The 25,586-nt window shown below is 38.8% G+C and overlaps 1 protein-coding gene across 1 annotated transcript in view; it reads right to left on the reverse strand.

The window, feature by feature from the left end:
- Positions 1-2,143: 2,143 nt before the first annotated feature.
- LOC143418322 (uncharacterized) overlaps positions 2,144-25,586 on the reverse strand; it is a 30,421-nt gene continuing 6,978 nt past the window's right edge. Inside the window, exons 9-26 of the mRNA XM_076882947.1 lie at positions 17,620-17,716; positions 17,470-17,531; positions 17,090-17,204; positions 16,794-16,855; positions 16,023-16,119; positions 15,873-15,934; positions 15,493-15,607; positions 15,197-15,258; positions 14,426-14,522; positions 14,276-14,337; positions 13,896-14,010; positions 13,600-13,661; positions 12,829-12,925; positions 12,679-12,740; positions 12,299-12,413; positions 12,003-12,064; positions 3,104-3,169; positions 2,144-2,788 (exon numbers count right to left, since the gene is read on the reverse strand). Of these exons, the coding sequence (XP_076739062.1) occupies positions 3,143-3,169; positions 12,003-12,064; positions 12,299-12,413; positions 12,679-12,740; positions 12,829-12,925; positions 13,600-13,661; positions 13,896-14,010; positions 14,276-14,337; positions 14,426-14,522; positions 15,197-15,258; positions 15,493-15,607; positions 15,873-15,934; positions 16,023-16,119; positions 16,794-16,855; positions 17,090-17,204; positions 17,470-17,531; positions 17,620-17,716 (1,371 nt within the window). The 3' untranslated portion in view covers positions 2,144-2,788; positions 3,104-3,142. The remainder of the gene's footprint in view (positions 2,789-3,103; positions 3,170-12,002; positions 12,065-12,298; positions 12,414-12,678; positions 12,741-12,828; positions 12,926-13,599; positions 13,662-13,895; positions 14,011-14,275; positions 14,338-14,425; positions 14,523-15,196; positions 15,259-15,492; positions 15,608-15,872; positions 15,935-16,022; positions 16,120-16,793; positions 16,856-17,089; positions 17,205-17,469; positions 17,532-17,619; positions 17,717-25,586) is intronic.

A 25,586-nucleotide genomic window follows, 5' to 3' on the forward strand; every position in this document is an offset into this window, starting at 1 on the left:
ATACATAAAAACACTCCCAAAACTGAATAAATTATTACAAATAAATTATTACAAAATATTAAAAAAAGAATATAAAAATGAAGGCAACTTTGCCTGTGGTAGAGTGTATACAATGTATGAAAAAATCTTTACTGCAGATACTAATTTTGTGTTGTAAGATTTATGAGTTTCATGCTTTCATAGTGGTACTTAGGAGAGCTTGACATTTTTCTCAGGTGGTACACACTGTAAAAAGTTTGAAAAACACTGATAAGTGTGTGTGTGCTTTTGGAAAACATTTAAAGCTGCTGTACATAATCTTTGAAACAAGCTTAAAACATTTTTAGAATATAAACAGAGCATCTGCTTCTCTTTACAGCTCCTCACTCCACCAGGGCACCGTTTGGCACTTTCTGATAGTGTGCAAATGTGATGTACGTACTGCGTCATTAATTTCATTAATTTTAATCTCCCCAATCCATTACAATGTTATGTTAAAATGTTGTTAAAGACGGTCAAAAATGTTTCAATCCAGTTTTTTTTGCAGATTCTTTATAGCAGCTTTAATATAGGGAGAACACAACTTCCAGATTGTGTGAGTAAAATCAGGTTTTTTATCTTTGTCAGTTTAACAGTTTGTGTTGTGCCTGTCACTGTTCCCTGTCTGTTTTCTTACCTGGTTCTTCCTGACCTTGTACTTTCTCTTCACGTTCCCTCTTTCCTCTCTCCCTCTTTGGACTGACAATCATACACAAATAGATTGTATTCAATTAGATGAAAAATGACATTAATATGAAAAAAATTCTATTAAGATTGCTAACAAAAAGTCCTCTCTCAGTGTACTTTCAACCAAAAGGCAAATAACCAAACCACATGAACAACCAATAGAAGATATAAACATTGAAACACTGATCCAACATTATTCTTGATTGATGGATCATTTGATTTTACACTTTTACCTGAATGTGGCTCCTTTTTTTTGAAAAAAAACTTCCTTATATCCATTATGAACCTGGCTGTCTGTCTGTACACACACACACACACACACACACACACACACACACACACACACATACCCGTTTCTTGGGTTAGAGGGACAATTTCTGAAATTTTTGGCAAATCAGACTGGACATAGGGCTATGGGGACACCGGGTTCCAGAGGTGCTAGAGCTACAATATGCATATCAAAAATCATGAAAAAAATCAGCAAACCTATACACAACTTAAAATTTAAACATTTTCTTTGCTCAACTGAGATATAAAAAAGGCTATTTTTTCAGACATTCTGGTGGTTTGTAGAGACTTTTCTGTAGCTCGGTCTATAAGGACAGTCTGGTGTACAAGGTCAGTGATGTCATCATACATATACACAAAGTATAGTCTGTTCTGAAGGGACACATGGTGTGTAAAGCCAGTCTACTGTACACACACACAGTGAGTAAATCTGGTTTAAAAGGACACATGGTGTGTAAAGCCAGTTCACTGTTCACACACACACTGAGTTAATCTGGTTTAAAAGGACACATGGTGTGTAAAGCCAGTTCACTGTACATATACTCACACATGCACTAAGTATAACCTTCTTAGAAAAGAACGTGTATTATAAGACTGTGACTGATACATCATTATAGTAAAATTGAATAAATTTGCTTAGGCTGCTGCCCCTGCGACCTGGCCTCGGATAAGCGGTTGAAGATGGATGGATGGATGAATAAATTAAAAAATAATAAAAAGACTATATTTTGGTTTTCTCTGATGAGCATTACAATCTGACATACAAGCTTACATAAAACACCACAGATCATATCTGTTGTGATCTACTAACAGGTGGTCAAAGTGTCATTAAAACAACTAGAAGCATAATAATAATAATAATAATAATAATAATGGATTGGATTTATATAGCGCTTTTCTAGGCACCCAAAGCGCTTTACAATTCCACTATTCATTCACTCTCACATTCACACACTGGTGGAGGCAGCTACAGTTGTAGCCACAGCTGCCCTGGGACAGACTGACAGAGGCCAGGCTGCCATATCGCGCCATCGGCCCCTCTGGCCAACACCAGTAGGCAAGTAGGGTAAAGTGTCTTGCCCAAGGACACAACGACCAGGACAGAGAGCCCAGGGATCGAACCGGTGACCATAACACAACAGTGCTTGCATCAACTAGAACAAACTATGTATTATAGAGTTTTTCATTGTCCTGAAGAAACTGGCACTGAGTGGCTGACCAATAAAACAGCACCTTTGCACACCAGGGGTGAGTCGGGCTGACACCATGACTTATACATAAGACTTATATCAACACACAACACATTTGTTGAATTACTGAATTATATTTAATATAACCAACTCAATAATCAATTCCTTAAAAGGACAGCATTGTAACAATTATTGAAGGAAAATAAAAGTGAATCCTGGCATTAAAAGACTCAGGCTAACCACACATCAAAACAAAACACTGCCTGTGAGCACAGTGAAGTCAACTACATACTTTTTGAACGGAGAACACTAACCTTGAAATCAGGCCCAGAAAGGTAAAGGCTCAGACTGTCAAAAAGTGCATTTAGTGTTTAACATTTATTTATTTTTTTTAAAGGCCAGTCCTCTGTTGCGCACAAAATCTCGAATGTTTTGAATAGATCTCGTCTCCAAGATAGGTTGTTCCTTTTCTTTGCACTTCAGACACTGCTGGTTGGTGACAGTGATACCGTTTTCAATAAAAGGCTTCATATGTTTCATCACCGCTCCTATCTCCTCCTCAGACCATGGTCTCTTCACACACCGCCTTGATGAAACACATAAACCTGTTCAATAAAACAAAACAAATTTGAAGTTTAAAAAGATCATGTGAGATGCACTTGTAGGTAGAGATGGTGTTCAAAACTGTGAAAACAAGCTGGTACTTGTCTAAACAAATTGTGTGTGATAATAAATAGACTGTAGACCTGATAAAATTTAAAGTTTGATTGTTTTCATTAACATGATAGTTCATCACACTGCTTGGTAAGCACAAAATACATTCAGCTTCTTTATATGTTATATAATGTCTAACCACATGATGTTGGTGTTGACTGCACATAGTGCCTAGTGATGGACATGGCATCTGATTTATATCATACCTTTAGTAACTGAGTCAGGGACAGGAGGTGAACCAGAAGTCACACAGGCATCATTCCCCTGGTCATCTAAAAAATATTGCACAGTATAAATGTATGGGCTTAAAGAGGCTTTCTGCCTACCAATCAAACACCATGGGCACAGAGGGGACAGTGACAGCCAGTTCTATTATACTAACTATACACATGGCAATGCTGCTGAACTGGATGAAGTCAACAATACCTTGGGTAATAAGTTTACTGGGAAATGATGTAGATTTTGCACAGGCCAAATTTTGCTTGGCCAAAACTGATGAAGCATCAAAATACTAGTCATAAAGCATTAGTGTCACAATTAGGAATGGAACAACTAACAATCGACCATGTAAAAATGTACTGATGGTTAGTAATATTGTTCTATTCACAATCCCAGGTTATCGTAATCAGCATAGTAGTGTTAATAGTAAAGTCTGATTTCATTTTTAATGCAATGAAAAACAGAGATGCAAGTGGCATTAATGAAACAAGAGAGCATCTTTATCATACGTGATGTGCGCTGTTAAAATACGTTACTGCACATTTCACTGGATTTGTCTCTGAACAGGACTAACTCACAGATCCCAGCTCATTACCTAAGATATGTTGGGCAAACTTTGAGTACAGCATTGAAAATGTACCTTGAGCTGCAGTCTCGGAGAAGTGAGGCAAATCAGAAGTCACAGAAGTTAATATTTCTTCATTGTCATTGATAGATTTTTCTAGCAAAAAAATAAAAAAAATTTTTATTTTATTTACACATATATATATACATATACACACACATATATATATATACATATACACACACATATATATATATACATATATATATACACACATATATATATATACACACATATATATATATACACACATATATATATATATATACACACATATATATATATATATACACACATATATATATATATATACACACATATATATATATATATACACACATATATATATATATATATATATACATATATATATACATATATATATACATATACATATATATATACATATACATATATACATATATATATACATATACATATATATATATACATATATATATACATATACATATACACATACATATATATATATATATATATATATATATATATATATATATATATATGTGTATATGTGTGTATATATATATATATACACACATACACATACATATATATATATATATATGTGTGTATATATACATACATATATATATATATATATATATATATATATATATATATATATATATATATATATATATATATATATATATATATATATATATATATATATATATATATATATATATATATGAATGAGGAAATGAGTATTTGAACACCCTGCTAATTTGCGAGTTCTCCCACTTAGAAATCATGGAAGGGTCTGAACTTTTCATCATAGCTACATGTCCACTGTGAGAGACATAATCTAAAATAAAATTCCGGAAATCACATTGTATGATTTTATAACAAGTTTTTTGTATATTTCTTTGTAAAATAAGTATTTGAACACTTGAGTCAAACTATATTAATATTGCCTTTGTTAACAATTACAGCAGCCAAACAGTTCCTGTAGTTCTTCACCAGGTTTGCACACATTGCAGAAGGTCTTTTGACCCACTCCTCCACACAGATCTTCTGTAGATCTGTCATGTTTTGGGCCAACACAGACTTTTAACTCCATCCACAGATTTTCTATTGGACTGAGGTCTGGAGACTAGTGAGGCCACTCCAGAACCTTGAAATGCCTCTTACGGAGCCACTCCTTGGTTTTCCTGGCTGAGTGCTTCAGGTCTTTGTCTTGTTGAAAGACCCAGCCAGAACCCATCTTCAATGCTCTGACTGAGGGAAGGACGTTTTGGCCCAAAATCTCACAATCCATGTCCCTGTTTATCTTCTCCTTAATACAGTGCAGTGGTCCTGTCCCCCGTGCAGAAAAACAGCCCAGAGCATGATGTTTCCACCCTCATGCTTCACTGTAGGATGGTATTATTGGGATGAGACTCATCCTTCTTCTTCCTCCAAACCCCAACAATGGAGTTTAGACCAAAAAGTTTTATTTTGGTCTCATCGGACCACAGGACTTTCTCCCATGACTCTGGATCATCCAGATGGTCCCTGGCAAACTTCAGACGGGCCTGGACATGGGTTGGCTTAAGAAGGGGAACCTTCAGTGTGATGAATGATTTTAAACCATGACGTCTCAGTGTATTACTGATAGTAGCCTTGCCAACGGTGGTCCCAGCTCTCTTCAGGTCATTGACCAGCTCGTCCCGTGTAGTTCTGGGCTGATTCTTCACCTTTCTTAGGATCACTGACACCCCACGAGCTGAGATCTTACGTGGGGCTCCAGTCCGAGGAAGACATTAGCCTCTTCCATTCAGGGGCGCCTGCAGGAGTCTTGCAGAGGGTACACACAGTCACCTGCACGCGCTCCATCGCGCACACGCACATGCGTGCACGCGCACTGTCGCGCACCGAGCTGCTTGGCAGTGGCTCTGGAGCCCTTTCCAGCTTTGTGAAGGTCTAAAGTTTTGTCTCTTGTGTCGTTGGACAGCTCTTTGGTTTTACTCATGTTGCTGCAACACTTTTGACAGATTGTGGGGTGCACATGTGTCTTTATGAAAGCTAACGGCATCAAACAGGTGCTGCTAAATTAGAATCATGAGCAGAGTGTAGTTGGACTGTTTAAAAGCAGAATAACAGGTCTTTGAGGGTCAGAAATCTGCATGATAAGCAAGTGTTCAAATACTTATTTTAAGCAGTAATATACAAAAATATTTTAATAAAATCATACATTGTGATTTCCGGAATTTTCTTTTAGATTCTGTCTCTCACAGTGGACATGTACCAACGCTGAAAATTTCAGATCCCTCCATGATTTCTAAGTAAATGGCCTGCATTTGTATAAATGGCCTGCATTTGTATAGCGCTTTTTCTAGTCCATAGGACCCCAAAGCGCTTTACACTACATTCAGTCATTCACCCATTCACACACACATTCACACACTGGCGATAGCAAGCTACAGTGGGAGAACATGCAAAATAGCAAATACTTACACAGCAAAGTACAAACAGAACTGCAATAACATTATCTAAATATATAAAAATGTAAATTTTAAATATTTTATCAATACAACTACAAAGTCTATAACACAGAATACAATAATTTCAGTACCTCGCAATGTGGAAGCATCAGGGAGTTGCTGTGATCCAGTAGCCATCCCATCTATGTCATCTATAAAATTGAAAAAATGTTATTAGACCAACCATATTCACAAACACCAAGCCGATTTAACAACATATAAACCATGCATACCACCAATTTCATCCAGAGTTTTTCCTTGAATATCCTTCACAGTTCCCTTCTCCATGGCCATGAGCAACTTGGAGATCTTAGCCAGCTGAATTGTTGATTGGGGCAGTCGATAGTATTCTCTATGGACCCTAATGTCATGGCCGAGGAAATCGGCCAGCTGGTCTAGTTCATTATCTTTCAAGTTCATGACTTGGCTTATCGTGGCAATCTGTTTGCGAAGGTTAGTTGATCTGAGGTTCTGAGGATGTTCAGCTCCGCAAGCATCTGCAAACTGACCAAACTGCCCTCTGTAGTGACCATCACTACAAGGAATGGCGAAAAGGTACATATTGTTTTCAGATACCCCGCACTCTTTCCTCTTACTAACGAGGAGTGACAGGTTATCGGTCATATCAGAAGTCAGGATCACAGCCACCTTTCGTCCTTTTTTCCCCTTCAGTTCCACTCTGGCAAACTGTTGACAAAGCCTTTTCTCAACTTCTGTAAGCCCAGAGCTGATGTCATCGTTTAGTTTGGACATGTCACGATCTTCAAAATTTTTGACAGTCATACGTGCTACTTCACCTTCCCTCCTCCTATTGAACAAAATCACTTGACAAAGGATCACCTTTGCTAGTGCTGCATAAGTTCCTGCTGTTGGGTTATCACCTAGTTTCTCCCTAGCTGATTCCACTTGCTGACCAAGATATAACTGCAGCTTCTGAACATCTCTGGTCAGTGGAAGGCTGTCGACCTTGTTGTATTTTGCCTCACTCAGGTTTGATAAGGCTGAATGGGAAACTAATTCAGACCACTTTGTTTCATGAAGTGTGTGAAACCTCCTGATTGAATCGATCGCCTCTTGATCCTCTTCCATGAGAGCACGACACATGATAATATCACTTATTTTTCTGAGAGAATGTCCAAGCTTCAGGGCCAAACTTGGGGCTTTGAATGTGCTGGTTTCAGTATCAAAACCTGAAACTCTCTTGACAGCATTAGTAAGAATAAAGAAGTTGGCTGGTTTTATTGCCTCTTCCATATTATGGATTCTTGTTGTGTGACGCAAAGTCACAAGTAATCTCCCAAGTTCCCTTACTTTCTGTCTTATATACTCATGCTTTGATCTGTCACTTCCATGCTTATTAAAAAGAGACTGAGCCAACTGCATAATATAATGATCATTCCTTATTGCACTAGACACATCATCCTTGTGCATCTTGCCCAGTACTGAGTAGAGTTCACTTGAAATTGGCTGAGACATTGTGGATTGAGTAGATGCTATACCAAAGACTCTATCTTTCAGCTTCTCTTCAGCATTATTCTCTGGTCTTAAAGCACATCTTTTCATATGCCGAGAAACTTCTTTTCTGGATATCATACCCTTACAGTATAAGCAGTACTCGTATGTCTCAGCGCTGCTGCTGCTCTTTTTTGAGATCCTTTTCACTTTAAGACAACCTGATCCTGTGGTTTTAACAGCAGAGTTGTGCTTGAAGTTACCAAGGTTTCGTAACCTTTCAAGATGAACTTTTCTGTCCTTTGATGATTTGGGTAACTGAAGCACCTGGGCGACTTCAGCATTTTCATTTACATGCGTCTCCAGATGACGTGCAAATTTTGTTTGAGGTTTTCCACACACAAAACAAAAATTGACTGTGCTTTTGATTAATTTTGTTGACTTGGTTGGGGATTCATTTTGGCTAATATCCACAGTACTCTTTTCGCTACATGCATCTTTTGTTTTCTGCTGGCATGACTCTGAGCTGTCTGGTTCTTGGTCGGGATGAAGATCATCAGTAGTTTCAAGATCATTCAAAATGTGCTCAAAGTTGTTCTTAACATCCATGGTCTGTTCTTTTTCAGCAAAAGTAACGCATAAATCAGGCATGCTAGCAGCATGGGAGTTTTTTGATGGTCCAGGTAACTCAATAGACAACTCTGTTCCTGAGCTTTCTGAATCTGATGCAGAATTTGGGATGTATTCTTCATCAGATGAGACATCACCCTGTTCGTAGATACAGCATAGATTAAATAACAGAAATAAACATGGGAAGGATAAATGCTAAATTGTTCACGTCACAGAGCTCGGGACGTAAACCAAAGTCTCTAGATGTCTTAAAAGTACTAAGAAATACCTCCTGATTTAAAGAAGAAAATGTGCAGCAGATATGTATTTTGTGCAAGTATTTTGATTCTGCTTGATCAATTTGCAATCTGTGATCGATTCAGTACTTTTTTGATATTTGTCCCATTTCTAATATCCAATTTATATTTTTTGAACAATGACATTAACAAAAAAAACAAACACAAAACAAAAAAAACTAAGACACCAGCCCTAACCTGGTCCCGGAGCCCCTCCCACAATGACCCCCACAGATCAAAATTTGTAAAACCTTTGAGACTAGATTGTATGAAACTGTTTTTTTTTTTGTTTGTTTTTTTTACAAAGGATTATAATAAAATCTAAGTAATATTTTTACAATGTGTTTATTTCTGGCCTCTCTCACATAACTTCTACACTCTATCCAGTCCAAAATCTCTCTGCTTTCAATTCTCTATCTGAGACAACACTTACAAAACTGATTATCCTTATAATTTTGTGATGAAAGAAAAAGGAAGAGTAAGCAACATGTGGCAATCTTCACGAACTGCATCTACGTCAATATTAACTATATTATAATGAAGCCTGCGTAAATTCAACCTGGGAGAAACACCTGCACATCATCTCCATCATCATCATCATCATCTCAACTCCCTTCAGCTGCTCACTCCGGCGCAGCCAATCCGGAGCTCCCTCGCACCTATGCCTCCATTCAGCATCCGGGCATTTAAGCTCTTTCACCCATAGCTCGGCCTCTCAGCGTTTTCGCATCCCTCCACCACCCCTGCACCCCCATGCTTGCCCCCTGCCTCCATACCACCACCAGTGTCCAGACCCCAGGGGAAGACCTCCTACTTCAATCAGCAATGCTTTTATCAACAGTTTTCCCGCCGGGGTCTGACCGCCAAATATTTAATGTTCAATAAAGCATGTCTAATTCTTTCTCCGTATCTGAGTCTTTCCAGGTTGAATTTCACTGTACACTTACGTCGGACATATCCCAGTCTTCTGAAGATGTCTGGAGGCAGATCTTATGCCACACACAACGGCATTCTACAAATACAAAGAAACCACAGCATTAGACAACAACCGATGATTCATTAAGTTATAATTTAAAAAGTAGCGATCCCACACATCACAAATTATATTCACGAAGACCACTAAATATAAACAAGCATAAAGTGAATTTAAAACCAACGCATAATTCAGAATAAAAAGCAGATTTTTTTTTTTAAGTTTAAGACACATTTTAAACTTATGAATATGATATACTGAATCATCCTAATAATAAATTTTTTCATCAGATTTGAGATATAAAACATTGTTATTTTAAAAACAGACTAATTGACAGACAGACAGACAGACAGACAGACATACATACATACGATCTAATGAGAAACAGAAAAGCTAAAATGTTTATCCTACATTAATTAATAAGGATTGAGATGAAAAGGACTTCTACTAAAAAGTCATTGAAAATGTGTAGAGACACCATCAAGCATTTGTATTCCAAATTGCCTGATTGATCTATTGGAATAGGTCTGGATTAATCAGACCCAGTACCTTATTGGGCTTCCTATATTGACATTGTAAGAAGTTTGCAAGTTTGATGCAATGTTTACTCAAAGGGTTTATTATCATCAAACATCATCTTCCAAGTTTGTGTGTATATGTGTAATTACAGAATGACAAACAGACTTGAGGGCAGTTTACTTCATACATGTTGATACTCTCTTAAATATAATTAAACATTTGTGCATTTTGCTTTATCTTTATATAACAGATCAAATCAGGAACTGTGGTTTTTGCATTGTAACATCACAAATAAGCTAAATCAGCATTGTCAGTACGCATGCACGACGCGGCCGGGTCAGAGTACACCACTACCCACGATGTAAAGGCTGAATTATACTTCTCCGTCAGATATAGGCTTGGTTCTTTTAATACATCCATGGATATAGGCCTACGGGGAAGTGCTGTGCCAGGGTTGCCAGACGTCAGTGGCCAAACCCCGCACGAGCGTCTCCGGGCACCACAGAGGCTGATGGCTCCGAATATGAGGCTTTGAAAGTGAAAGTTTATTTGCAGCTGTTGATTCATTGTACCAACCTTCCCTCAGCTCTAAGGGATCTGGAATTGTCATCTGACAACTGTCAGTCTCGATCTCGAGCAGAGACTTATATCCAAGGTAGCATAGCCTCCCACTCCTGCTGTTTTGTTAAAACTATAGGGGCTTTTTGTAGTGAAAACGCCCAAGCGAGGGCCACGAATTCTTTCTTTCTCTTCCCAGCAGCACTGTATCCCCGTTTCGTACCAAATTCTTTTAAAACATTGACTTTAGGACGCTCAAAATATTCAATATCGCTATCACACGCGGCAGTGTTTACTGTTTACGATGCACGCTGGGTAGTCGTGACCCTTGACCCGGACCGGCATGCCTTGCGCGCGGTGAGATGCTTATTTAGCTTATATGAGCTTGATGTTGAAAGAGTGAAACAAAGATTTAAAGTTGTAAAGTTCAACAGTCTAATCAACAAAGAGTAAGAGGGCAATATACATTATTACAGTATGTTCTCTGTTCTCTGCCACACTAAGCAGACAAACTCAAATGCATGATATGTGATAGTATCTGCCATTACACTGTGTATCATTGCAATGGTTTGAATTGATAAAACTTTGAAGTGATTTTTTTTATTCTTTACATATGAAAATGTAGACCTGACTCATGGTAACTTATGGTATAGTGAAAAAATGCATTAATTAACACAAGATAAATAATACACTTACGCTTGCATCTTAGACCGTGCCATCTGATAGCTGTCAAAGGTGAATGGCATATCCCGCATTTGTCAAGTTTCACCGATTCAAATACCAGCCTATGAATTGTACACTGGAAAAAATTAAAAACATGAAATGAAACATAAAACATTGTTACCCAAATATTTTATGACGAATTAAAAATAATGTTTGACCATTTTACATATTTTCTACCAATCCTTCAGGAGAGATTGAAAGGGAGATAGGAGTTACTTTTTAGATAAAATAGTGAAGCATATCTATTCAATTCCTGAGATTTGTGAGTTAGAGAGAGGGGAATCTATTTAGATGAAGCAAAAGTAAAATACTAAGAAGCTAAAGTGACTGTGAGTAAAAGGTGCATGTATATGTCTGACACAGAAAAACCCAAGGTTTACAAGGACACTGGCCATCAGCCTCATAATGACATCCGAGCTCAAACTGATGCTTTCACTGTTTCACCTCCAGTGTGTGGCCACTCAGTAAAACACACTTGTTAAGGGGACACTGTGGTTAGAAAAGACCTCCTGTTCTAAATAGAGGACATTTCCACCACCGCTGCCAGATGTTTGCTAAAATACTCAAAATGGAGTTTCATGTAAACACCATAACACTTCTAACCATTGGTCAATTTTAAAACAAAGGTCAATTTCAACTCACCTCACAAGCAGAGTCGTTAGGCACAGCTCTGGATGATTGTGGCACCTCTTTCGATTTGCTCTCTGTACAAGGGAACATAAGGAGATTCAGTGCTTGACTTTCGTTAAGTCAAAAAAAACACATCTACGCATAACGCAATCAATTCACATCCCTGACTGTTACAATTCTACTCAAAATATCCATCAAGACACTATAGAATCATCAGAAATGTCCCAATACTGGCACATTTTTCATGCAGCAAACCTTCAGGCATGTCATGCATTGCCAGAAGTTAACAACATTTACTCAAAACTGACCACTGGTAAGTTCTTCTGAGAACGCTTGGGGTGACAACTCCTGATACTGGACACCAACTTCACCAATTAACTCTTTCAGAGAAGAAGTGCCACGCTGACCTCCAACAGAATGCACCTAAAAAGATGCAAAGATGAACAAGCATCAATGGTACAGTGTCCATCTGATCAAGAGGGACACTCTCAGTCAAACCTTAAAACACCCAAATGATGTTGAGAGGGAAATGCAATGTTAAATGATGACTACCTGTACTTACAATGATTTAAAGACTGCACATGCAGTATAATTGTAATCAATTGATAAACATGATCTTTACAAACCACACTATTTACCAAACTACACATTGATACAATCTTTAGTAAACAGATGAATCCATGCTAACCTCATGCTCAGAGTTGTCTGCTGTAGGTCTAGATGACTGACACTCTGCTCTTAATTCTCTGTCTGTAGAAGAGAACACAAGACATGGAGGCATAGTGCTTTGCAAGACCCCAGGGTTTAACAGGTAGTGCTTACTCAAGCAGGGACTCACCTGTGAATGAGTCTGTAGAGATCACATGGTGCTCCACGTCATGGGCAATAGGCTCTGCAACACACTGTTGACCAGAAGGGATGCTTGCGATCTTTAGCTGGGTATGAAAAGTAGAACAAATATTGTAAACATCTGGCAGCTACAGTGGAAATGTATTTAATCCACTACAAGTGGTCTTTTCTAACCAGTGTCCCCTCAACCCGTGTGTTTTTCTGAGTATGCCAAACACTGGAGATGAAACAATGAAAGACTCAGTTTGAGCTCAGATGTCAGGACAGTGTTCTCACATACCTTGAGTTTGTCTGTGTCAGACACACACACATAGTTAAGCATTTTCTGTTTCACCTTCAGTTAAATACAGTTCTAACTCTCACCCTAACTGCAAGGAAACAGAGTGATTAACCCTTACCTAGTTAAGTGAAGCCAAAGTAAGACAATACTAAGAAGCTAAAGTGACTGTGAGTAAAAGGTGCATGTATATGTCTGACACAGAAAAACCCAAGGTTTTCAAGGACACTGGCCATCAGCCTCATAATGACATCCGAGCTCAAACTGATGCTTTCACTGTTTCACCTCCAGTGTGTGGCCACTCAGTAAAACACACTTGTTAAGGGGACACTGTGGTTAGAAAAGACCTCCTGTTCTAAATAGAGGACATTTCCACCACCGCTGCCAGATGTTTGCTAAAATACTCAAAATGGAGTTTCATGTAAACACCATAACACTTCTAACCATTGGTCAATTTTAAAACAAAGGTCAATTTCAACTCACCTCACAAGCAGAGTCGTTAGGCACAGCTCTGGATGATTGTGGCACCTCTTTCGATTTGCTCTCTGTACAAGGGAACACAAGGAGATTCAGTGCTTGACTTTCGTTAAGTCAAAAAAAACACATCTACGCATAACGCAATCAATTCACATCCCTGACTGTTACAATTCTACTCAAAATATCCATCAAGACACTATAGAATCATCAGAAATGTCCCAATACTGGCACATTTTTCATGCAGCAAACCTTCAGGCATGTCATGCATTGCCAGAAGTTAACAACATTTACTCAAAACTGACCACTGGTAAGTTCTTCTGAGAACGCTTGGGGTGACAACTCCTGATACTGGACACCAACTTCACCAATTAACTCTTTCAGAGAAGAAGTGCCACGCTGACCTCCAACAGAATGCACCTAAAAAGATGCAAAGATGAACAAGCATCAATGGTACAGTGTCCATCTGATCAAGAGGGACACTCTCAGTCAAACCTTAAAACACCCAAATGATGTTGAGAGGGAAATGCAATGTTAAATGATGACTACCTGTACTTACAATGATTTAAAGACTGCACATGCAGTATAATTGTAATCAATTGATAAACATGATCTTTACAAACCACACTATTTACCAAACTACACATTGATACAATCTTTAGTAAACAGATGAATCCATGCTAACCTCATGCTCAGAGTTGTCTGCTGTAGGTCTAGATGACTGACACTCTGCTCTTAATTCTCTGTCTGTAGAAGAGAACACAAGACATGGAGGCATAGTGCTTTGCAAGACCCCAGGGTTTAACAGGTAGTGCTTACTCAAGCAGGGACTCACCTGTGAATGAGTCTGTAGAGATCACATGGTGCTCCACGTCATGGGCAATAGGCTCTGCAACACACTGTTGACCAGAAGGGATGCTTGCGATCTTTAGCTGGGTATGAAAAGTAGAACAAATATTGTAAACATCTGGCAGCTACAGTGGAAATGTATTTAATCCACTACAAGTGGTCTTTTCTAACCAGTGTCCCCTCAACCCGTGTGTTTTTCTGAGTATGCCAAACACTGGAGATGAAACAATGAAAGACTCAGTTTGAGCTCAGATGTCAGGACAGTGTTCTCACATACCTTGAGTTTGTCTGTGTCAGACACACACACATAGTTAAGCATTTTCTGTTTCACCTTCAGTTAAATACAGTTCTAACTCTCACCCTAACTGCAAGGAAACAGAGTGATTAACCCTTACCTAGTTAAGTGAAGCCAAAGTAAGACAATACTAAGAAGCTAAAGTGACTGTGAGTAAAAGGTGCATGTATATGTCTGACACAGAAAAACCCAAGGTTTACAAGGACACTGGCCATCAGCCTCATAATGACATCCGAGCTCAAACTGATGCTTTCACTGTTTCACCTCCAGTGTGTGGCCACTCAGTAAAACACACTTGTTAAGGGGACACTGTGGTTAGAAAAGACCTCCTGTTCTAAATAGAGGACATTTCCACCACCGCTGCCAGATGTTTGCTAAAATACTCAAAATGGAGTTTCATGTAAACACCATAACACTTCTAACCATTGGTCAATTTTAAAACAAAGGTCAATTTCAACTCACCTCACAAGCAGAGTCGTTAGGCACAGCTCTGGATGATTGTGGCACCTCTTTCGATTTGCTCTCTGTACAAGGGAACATAAGGAGATTCAGTGCTTGACTTTCGTTAAGTCAAAAAAAACACATCTACGCATAACGCAATCAATTCACATCCCTGACTGTTACAATTCTACTCAAAATATCCATCAAGACACTATAGAATCATCAGAAATGTCCCAATACTGGCACATTTTTCATGCAGCAAACCTTCAGGCATGTCATGCATTGCCAGAAGTTAACAACATTTACTCAAAACTGACCACTGGTAAGTTCTTCTGAGAACGCTTGGGGTGACAACTCCTGATACTGGACACCAACTTCACCAATTAACTCTTTCAGAGAAGAAGTGCCACGCTGACCTCCAACAGAATGCACCTAAAAAGATGCAAAGATGAACAAGCATCAATGGTACAGTGTCCATCTGATCAAGAGGGACACTCTCAGTCAAACCTTAAAACACCCAAATGATGTTGAGAGGGAAATGCAATGTTAAATGATGACTACCTGTACTTACAATGATTTAAAGACTGCACATGCAGTATAATTGTAATCAATTGATAAACATGATCTTTACAAACCACACTATTTACCAAACTACACATTGATACAATCTTTAGTAAACAGATGAATCCATGCTAACCTCATGCTCAGAGTTGTCTGCTGTAGGTCTAGATGACTGACACTCTGCTCTTAATTCTCTGTCTGTAGAAGAGAACACAAGACATGGAGGCATAGTGCTTTGCAAGACCCCAGGGTTTAACAGGTAGTGCTTACTCAAGCAGGGACTCACCTGTGAATGAGTCTGTAGAGATCACATGGTGCTCCACGTCATGGGCAATAGGCTCTGCAACACACTGTTGACCAGAAGGGATGCTTGCGATCTTTAGCTGGGTATGAAAAGTAGAACAAATATTGTAAACATCTGGCAGCTACAGTGGAAATGTATTTAATCCACTACAAGTGGTCTTTTCTAACCAGTGTCCCCTCAACCCGTGTGTTTTTCTGAGTATGCCAAACACTGGAGATGAAACAATGAAAGACTCAGTTTGAGCTCAGATGTCAGGACAGTGTTCTCACATACCTTGAGTTTGTCTGTGTCAGACACACACACATAGTTAAGCATTTTCTGTTTCACCTTCAGTTAAATACAGTTCTAACTCTCACCCTAACTGCAAGGAAACAGAGTGATTAACCCTTACCTAGTTAAGTGAAGCCAAAGTAAGACAATACTAAGAAGCTAAAGTGACTGTGAGTAAAAGGTGCATGTATATGTCTGACACAGAAAAACCCAAGGTTTTCAAGGACACTGGCCATCAGCCTCATAATGACATCCGAGCTCAAACTGATGCTTTCACTGTTTCACCTCCAGTGTGTGGCCACTCAGTAAAACACACTTGTTAAGGGGACACTGTGGTTAGAAAAGACCTCCTGTTCTAAATAGAGGACATTTCCACCACCGCTGCCAGATGTTTGCTAAAATACTCAAAATGGAGTTTCATGTAAACACCATAACACTTCTAACCATTGGTCAATTTTAAAACAAAGGTCAATTTCAACTCACCTCACAAGCAGAGTCGTTAGGCACAGCTCTGGATGATTGTGGCACCTCTTTCGATTTGCTCTCTGTACAAGGGAACACAAGGAGATTCAGTGCTTGACTTTCGTTAAGTCAAAAAAAACACATCTACGCATAACGCAATCAATTCACATCCCTGACTGTTACAATTCTACTCAAAATATCCATCAAGACACTATAGAATCATCAGAAATGTCCCAATACTGGCACATTTTTCATGCAGCAAACCTTCAGGCATGTCATGCATTGCCAGAAGTTAACAACATTTACTCAAAACTGACCACTGGTAAGTTCTTCTGAGAACGCTTGGGGTGACAACTCCTGATACTGGACACCAACTTCACCAATTAACTCTTTCAGAGAAGAAGTGCCACGCTGACCTCCAACAGAATGCACCTAAAAAGATGCAAAGATGAACAAGCATCAATGGTACAGTGTCCATCTGATCAAGAGGGACACTCTCAGTCAAACCTTAAAACACCCAAATGATGTTGAGAGGGAAATGCAATGTTAAATGATGACTACCTGTACTTACAATGATTTAAAGACTGCACATGCAGTATAATTGTAATCAATTGATAAACATGATCTTTACAAACCACACTATTTACCAAACTACACATTGATACAATCTTTAGTAAACAGATGAATCCATGCTAACCTCATGCTCAGAGTTGTCTGCTGTAGGTCTAGATGACTGACACTCTGCTCTTAATTCTCTGTCTGTAGAAGAGAACACAAGACATGGAGGCATAGTGCTTTGCAAGACCCCAGGGTTTAACAGGTAGTGCTTACTCAAGCAGGGACTCACCTGTGAATGAGTCTGTAGAGATCACATGGTGCTCCACGTCATGGGCAATAGGCTCTGCAACACACTGTTGACCAGAAGGGATGCTTGCGATCTTTAGCTGGGTATGAAAAGTAGAACAAATATTGTAAACATCTGGCAGCTACAGTGGAAATGTATTTAATCCACTACAAGTGGTCTTTTCTAACCAGTGTCCCCTCAACCCGTGTGTTTTTCTGAGTATGCCAAACACTGGAGATGAAACAATGAAAGACTCAGTTTGAGCTCAGATGTCAGGACAGTGTTCTCACATACCTTGAGTTTGTCTGTGTCAGACACACACACATAGTTAAGCATTTTCTGTTTCACCTTCAGTTAAATACAGTTCTAACTCTCACCCTAACTGCAAGGAAACAGAGTGATTAACCCTTACCTAGTTAAGTGAAGCCAAAGTAAGACAATACTAAGAAGCTAAAGTGACTGTGAGTAAAAGGTGCATGTATATGTCTGACACAGAAAAACCCAAGGTTTTCAAGGACACTGGCCATCAGCCTCATAATGACATCTGAGCTCAAACTGATGCTTTCACTGTTTCACCTCCAGTGTGTGGCCACTCAGTAAAACACACTTGTGGAGGGGACACAAAACAGATAAGCTTGCAATCATCACTTGGGAAAGTCATACAAATTCAAGATTTAGTTAAACCAGATTGAATACCACCAAGAGGACATTTAAATATTGTGACTAGGGCTGAAACAACTAATCGATTAATCGACAACTAATCGATTATTGAAATAATCGTTAGTTGCAGCCCTAATTGTGACATCTAGATATGTAGGTTTTAAACAACAATTCATAGGGGGAAATTTTTTTTTAAATGACCCACCTTTTTCCGCCAGGGCCATTCTTTCCCACCATAGTCATAAGTAATTTCACTTCCTGCCGCAATTTCCTTCAGTGCAAAAAGGCAGAGATGTGGCTTCCCTTCTGCTTCAATCAACTTCATTCTGCAATTTGGTGTCCTGTGTTCATCGTTTACTAGTCGCCCAAATGACCCATCTTCAAGTGCTCCATCAATACTGCAAATTTGGAAACATACATTAAACAAACATTTATAGTGACACGCCTATGAACTATACTATAATTTTTAAGCACCAACACAAACACAACATCCAATACAAGTTTAGTTGTTAAATGCATAGTTGATAAGTTAAAGAGGGTCCATCAGTCAAGGACGCGTTGCTTTCTGACTGAGATAAGTGTTTGCGCTTCTACTTGTGCTTAGAGCTTAAACGTGGTTTTGTTGTACTGTCGCGCTGACCTAGTAGGTGTAGGTGTGGCTGTGGCTGTTACTCTTCTCTTCCTCCTCTTGCCCACTACCTGCTCTGTGCTGCTGCTTGCGCGTGGCCGCTGATTAGACCTTGTGCAATCTACAGCTAAGCGCAGCCTGGTGCGCACTGCTCCGCCAGGTGAGTTGAATTAGAGCAATCAAGGGCGGGCGTGCCTAGTAGACCTTAAAATGCATGCAGCAGTCATTTGACCCGAGCGTGACATGCTGAGAGGACAGCAAACCAAGCACAATCCACTTTGAGGAAGACTTTGAGTTAGACGGGCTATCGGTAAGCTTGGACTCATATTTGCTGCTTATGTTTGGGAACTATGGAAGCTCAATTGTGGAAATGTATTTATGCTTTGGGAAATAGTTACTGCATTTAAGTTTAAAAAATTATATTGATATTAAAATGTTTAAGTTTGAATAAACTGTTTATGTAGATAGTGTTTCCCACACTTATGTTAATTAATACTAAAAGCAATTACCCCAAATCCTTGGTTAAATCTTAAAACTAGTGTAAATATGTTTGGTTTAATTTAAGGAAAATAATTCTTTGTAAAAGAAAATCCTTGGTTAAAGTCTTTATTAAAATATTTGTAAACTCTAAAATGTATACTTTAAAAATGTAATTGTTACAGAAAGTGTAAAAAATGCAAGGTAGACCACAGTTTATTTCATCTTCGTTGTTTGAAATTACTCACCTCTGATTCAAAAACTAATGAATGTAAAACTAAAATGAGGATAAATGATAGTTTAGACAAAAGTGGCTTTACTGAAGTGTATATTTTTGTTATTTCATTTGTCTTCTGTATAATGCATTTAATTTATCTGAATGATTAATGAAATGTTCTTTATTTTTTGTGTTGAAAGGTTTTTCACCTATCCATCAAGCCATCCATCTACCTACCTCACAGACAGAGAACACTTGACATGTACTATTTTGGCATTGTACATATTATACAGTAGTTTTGGACACAGTATAACAGTGCACGAGTCTCCGTGTCCACATGTGCCAAATGCGCACAGACACAGGGGCGCTCATTCAGCCCTGGCCATTTGAATTTTCTCTTATTATTTTCTCTATCTCTATATTATATTTTAAATCTTCACAGCAGCGTGAGCACACTGTCTTAGCTGTAAAATGTAGGCTTATATTATTACCCCTCTAACCCCGTACATTACGCCCGTGAGTGTGTATTAGAGAAGGCACACACAGGCTGAATACGGGGACTAACGGGCCCTCAGCATATGTGGGAGTCCCGTCAGTCCCCAGTACTGCGAGTTCCCGGGGACCACAGGGTCACCGGGAAATGACGGACCCGTGGAATAGCAGGATCTCATTCTTACTGAGGCTCCGTCACTCCCCCTTCTATAGATTCTGGGGACTGACGGGGCCGGGTACCAGAGGTAAGGACTCGTTAAAGAGCAATATGAGATGTTTGCTTCAGAAATCCTGACCTTGCAATAGAAATGTAAACATTCAGTCATTTTGAATTTACCACAATGTCTTCTGCTTCCATATGAATTCAAACATGAAGCCTGAACATGCGCTGGGGTACAGGTTACGTCTGTGTTCAGCTTCAGTTGCATCAATAAGCTCCCCTCTATACTCGACCACGAAGTCTCCTTGTTTGAAATTGGCTAAAGTGAAGATGCCACGACCTGAAGAAACAACCATATTAGAGACACAGGTGTGGCAGCACTGCAAATAATCAATTCATTAAATATGTATATCTGTAAATTGCAAGTATGCAATGTTGTGCTTTTTTTCAATTCTACATATATAATAAAGAAAACATGTCAAAGTGCAGAAAACATAAATAGCCAGGCTCGCTAATAACTAAATTATTATTAAAATACCTTAGATTTTAATTTATATTGATGTTTGTACAGGTCACCACTGGTGATGTGTAACCCCTCAGTCTAGCCTGCAGTGTGTCAAAGTCACTCACCTTTAACTGAATTAATAAATTTGATTTCTAACATTGAATTCTTGTCTCTTCTTGCAAGGATGTGATTAATGGCATCCTGAAGGGGAGTGGTTCTCCGTGACATGATTTGCTAAGGAAATCAAGATGAAAATGTAAACAACATCAAAACTTCAAGCCTTTATGCTTACAAGGGCATTAGTAAAGCTGAATGAGAAGCACCCCCCCCCCCCCCCATGTTAGCGTATTATTAGTTTAAGGTTATTTTAGTTTGGTGATGAGTGCTGGAGGGATTCTGATTAACAGATAAATGGATGGGGGCGAGGCTGTATTTGTGCAGATTAACTTGACTGTGTTCCACCTGTGTTGATTAAGTCAAGTTTCTGACATGCTCCACCCAATTTTTCTTATTTCACTAATAGCATGGATACTGAAACTGTTTCAATTGAGTTCTATGCTTTCATTACATTCACATAACAGACACAGACAAGGCTGATGTCTGAGTTGTTTTAACAGAAAGCATGCACTTGCAGATATTAAAGATACTTAAATGTCCTAATTTAACTAAAGCCTAACTCTGACTTAGCCTAAACCTGTCTGTCAAACTAAGCTTTAGATCTCTCAGGAATCATGTGCTTCATCAACACAACTATAAGAGCAAAACAAATGGTTTTTTTTTTTTTTTACAATATTTTATAAACAAATGTGTGCAGAGTGACACCAATACTGTCTCAATTTAATTTCATAAATCTACAAGAGTTTATTTGTATTTGCCTTCCAATGTTTCCTTGGTATTTGGGCAAAGATCATCTAATAGCAGTAGCAGCCATTTTACATTAAACAAGTGATCTTGTCGTGAAAAAGGCCTTCTTTCAAACTCAGTGAAACATCACACACTTGTGTAATTTCTTACCTTGAAACAAGTGATGAGATTAGGCCAGGGTAAAAATAACCCTGGGACAGTCCGGGAATCCCCGCCCCGCGTGTTGCTGTGACCTCCGTGAACCGTTCCGCGTGCTCCGGCCCGCTCCGCCGTCCTCACCTCGTTGTGGTCCGGTCCCCGCGGTGCGCTCTCCGCCGTATGCTTTCCACCGTACCTCGTCGTTCCCTCACCTGCCGCCTCACCACGGCTGTGCCTACTCTGAAGCACTGTGTCTGTCAGAACGCCCGTCTTTTAAAAGTTTTATAATTACCTTCTTACCTTTTCTCCAAAGCGTGTCAAAACTCTGCCAAAATTGATGGATGAATAAGAAGCGCCCAATCAGTCAGTCTAAATCATTGATGTAAATATCAATGGTCTAAATGGGTAATGTTAAAATGCGCATGCGCAGCTTCCAATTTCGCGCCATGTGTATAATGTCCCGCGCTCGTGTATAATTTCCCGCGCTTGTGTGTGCGGCATGCAGGGACAACTCCAACCGACAGGGGGCAGTGGCGGACACACAAATATACAACATATGTCAAGTTTTTGGTTTACAAAGACTTTTGAGAAAAACACTTTTTGGGTATTAAAACATGCCCAGAAACCATTTTAAAAGGTCAATTTTATGAGGACAGCAAAATGTCCTCCTGTAACAGAGGGTCCTCATAGCTCTTTGATTTGTCTTGAAAATTGTCCTCCTAAAACGAAAAACAAACACACACACACACACACACACGTTTCTTGGGTTAGAGGGACAATTTCTGAAATTTTTGGCAAATCAGACTGGACATAGGGCTATGGGGACACCGGGTTCCAGAGGTGCTAGAGCTACAATATGCATATCAAAAATCATGAAAAAAATCAGCAAACCTATACACAACTTAAAATTTAAACATTTTCTTTGCTCGACTGAGATATAAAAAAGGCTATTTTTTCAGACATTCTGGTGGTTTGTAGAGACTTTTCTGTAGCTCGGTCTATAAGGACAGTCTGGTGTACAAGGTCAGTGATGTCATCATACATATACACAAAGTATAGTCTGTTCTGAAGGGACACATGGTGTGTAAAGCCAGTCTACTGTACACACACACACACACTGATTAAATCTGGTTTAAAAGGACACATGGTGTGTAAAGCCAGTTCACTGTACATATACTCACACATGCACTAAGTATAACCTTCTTAGAAAAGAAGGTGTATTATAAGACTGTGACTGATACATCATTATAGTAAAATTGAATAAATTTGCTTAGGCTGCTGCCCCTGCGACCCGGCCTCGGATAAGCAGTTGAAGATGGATGGATGGATGAATAAATTAAAAAAATAATAAAAAGACTATATTTTGGTTTTCTCTGATGAGCATTACAATCTGACATACAAGCTTACATAAAACACCACAGATCATATCTGTTGTGATCTACTAACAGGTGGTCAAAGTGTCATTAAAACAACTAGAAGCATAACACAACAGTGCTTGCATCAACTAGAACAAACTATGTATTATAGAGTTTTTCATTGTCCTGAAGAAACTGGCACTGAGTGGCTGACCAATAAAACAGCACCTTTGCACACCAGGGGTGAGTCGGGCTGACACCATGACTTATACATAAGACTTATATCAACACACAACACATTTGTTGAATTACTGAATTATATTTAATATAACCAACTCAATAATCAATTCCTTAAAAGGACAGCATTGTAACAATTATTGAAGGAAAATAAAAGTGAATCCTGGCATTAAAAGACTCAGGCTAACCACACATCAAAACAAAACACTGCCTGTGAGCACAGTGAAGTCAACTACATACTTTTTGAATGGAGAACACTAACCTTGAAATCAGGCCCAGAAAGGTAAAGGCTCAGACTGTCAAAAAGTGCATTTAGTGTTTAACATTTATTTATTTTTTTTTTTTAAAGGCCAGTCCTCTGTTGCGCACAAAATCTCAAATGTTTTGAATAGATCTCGTCTCCAAGATAGGTTGTTCCTTTTCTTTGCACTTCAGACACTGCTGGTTGGTGACAATGATACCGTTTTCAATAAAAGGCTTCATATGTTTCATCACCGCTCCTATCTCCTCCTCAGACCATGGTCTCTTCACACACCGCCTTGATGAAACACGTAAACCTGTTCAATAAAACAAAACAAATTTGAAGTTTAAAAAGATCATGTGAGATGCACTTGTAGGTAGAGATGGTGTTCAAAACTGTGAAAACAAGCTGGTACTTGTCTAAACAAATTGTGTGTGATAATAAATAGACTGTAGACCTGATAAAATTTAAAGTTTGATTGTTTTCATTAACATGATAGTTCATCACACTGCTTGGTAAACACAAAATACATTCAGCTTCTTTATATGTTATATAATGTCTAACCACATGATGTAGGTGTTAACTGCACATAGTGCCTAGTGATGGACATGGCATCTGATTTATATCATACCTTTAGTAACTGAGTCAGGGACAGGAGGTGAACCAGAAGTCACACAGGCATCATTCCCCTGGTCATCTAAAAAAATATTGCACAGTATAAATGTATGGGCTTAAAGAGGCTTTCTGCCTACCAATCAAACACTATGAGCACAGAGGGGTTAATGACAGCCAGTTCTATTATACTAACTATACACATGGCAATGCTGCTGAACTGGATGAAGTCAACAATACCTTGGGTAATAAGTTTACTGGGAAATGATGTAGATTTTGCACAGGCCAAATCTTGCTTGGCCAAAACTGATGAAGCATCAAAATACTAATCATAAAGCATTAGTGTCACAATTAGGAATGGAACAACTAACAATCGACCATGTAAAAATGTACTGATGGTTAGTAATATTGTTCTATACACAATCCCAGGTTATCGTAATCAGCATAGTAGTGTTAATAGTAAAGTCTGATTTCATTTTTAATGCAATGAAAAACAGAGATGCAAGTGGCATTAATGAAACAAGAGAGCATCGTTATCATACGTGATGTGCGCTGTTAAAATACGTTACTGCATATTTCACTGGATTTGTCTCTGAACAAGACTAACTCACAGATCCCAGCTCATTACATAAGATATGTTGGGCAAACTTTGAGTACAGCATTGTAAATGTACCTTGAGCTGCAGTCTCGGAGAAGTGAGGCAAATCAGAAGTAATATTATATATATATATATATATATATATATATATATATATATATATAGCGAGTTCTCACACTTAGAAATCATGGAGGGCTCTGAAATTTTCATCATAGGTACATGTCCACTGTGAGAGACATAATCTAAAAGAAAATTCAGGCAATCACAATGTATGATTTTATAACAAGTTTTTTGTATATTTCTTTGTAAAATAAGTATTTGAACACTTGAGTCAAACTATATTAATATTGCCTTTGTTAACAATTGCAGCGGCCAAACAGTTCCTGTAGTTCTTCACCAGGTTTGCACACATTGCAGAAGGTCTTTTGACCCACTCCTCCACACAGATCTTCTGTAGATCTGTCATGTTTTGGGCCAACACAGACTTTTAACTCCATCCACAGATTTTCTATTGGACTGAGGTCTGGAGACTAGTGAGGCCACTCCAGAACCTTGAAATGCCTCTTATGGAGCCACTCTTTGGTTTTCCTGGCTGAGTGCTTCAGGTCTTTGTCTTGTTGAAAGACCCAGCCAGAACCCATCTTCAATGCTCTGACTGAGGGAAGGACGTTTTGGCCCAAAATCTCACAATCCATGTCCCCGTTTATCTTCTCCTTAATACAGTGCAGTCGTCCTGTCCCCTGTGCAGAAAAACAGCCCAGAGCATGATGTTTCCACCCTCATGCT

The sequence above is a fragment of the Maylandia zebra genome, linkage group LG4 (assembly GCF_041146795.1).
Source record: "Maylandia zebra isolate NMK-2024a linkage group LG4, Mzebra_GT3a, whole genome shotgun sequence".
NCBI lineage: Eukaryota > Metazoa > Chordata > Actinopteri > Cichliformes > Cichlidae > Maylandia > Maylandia zebra.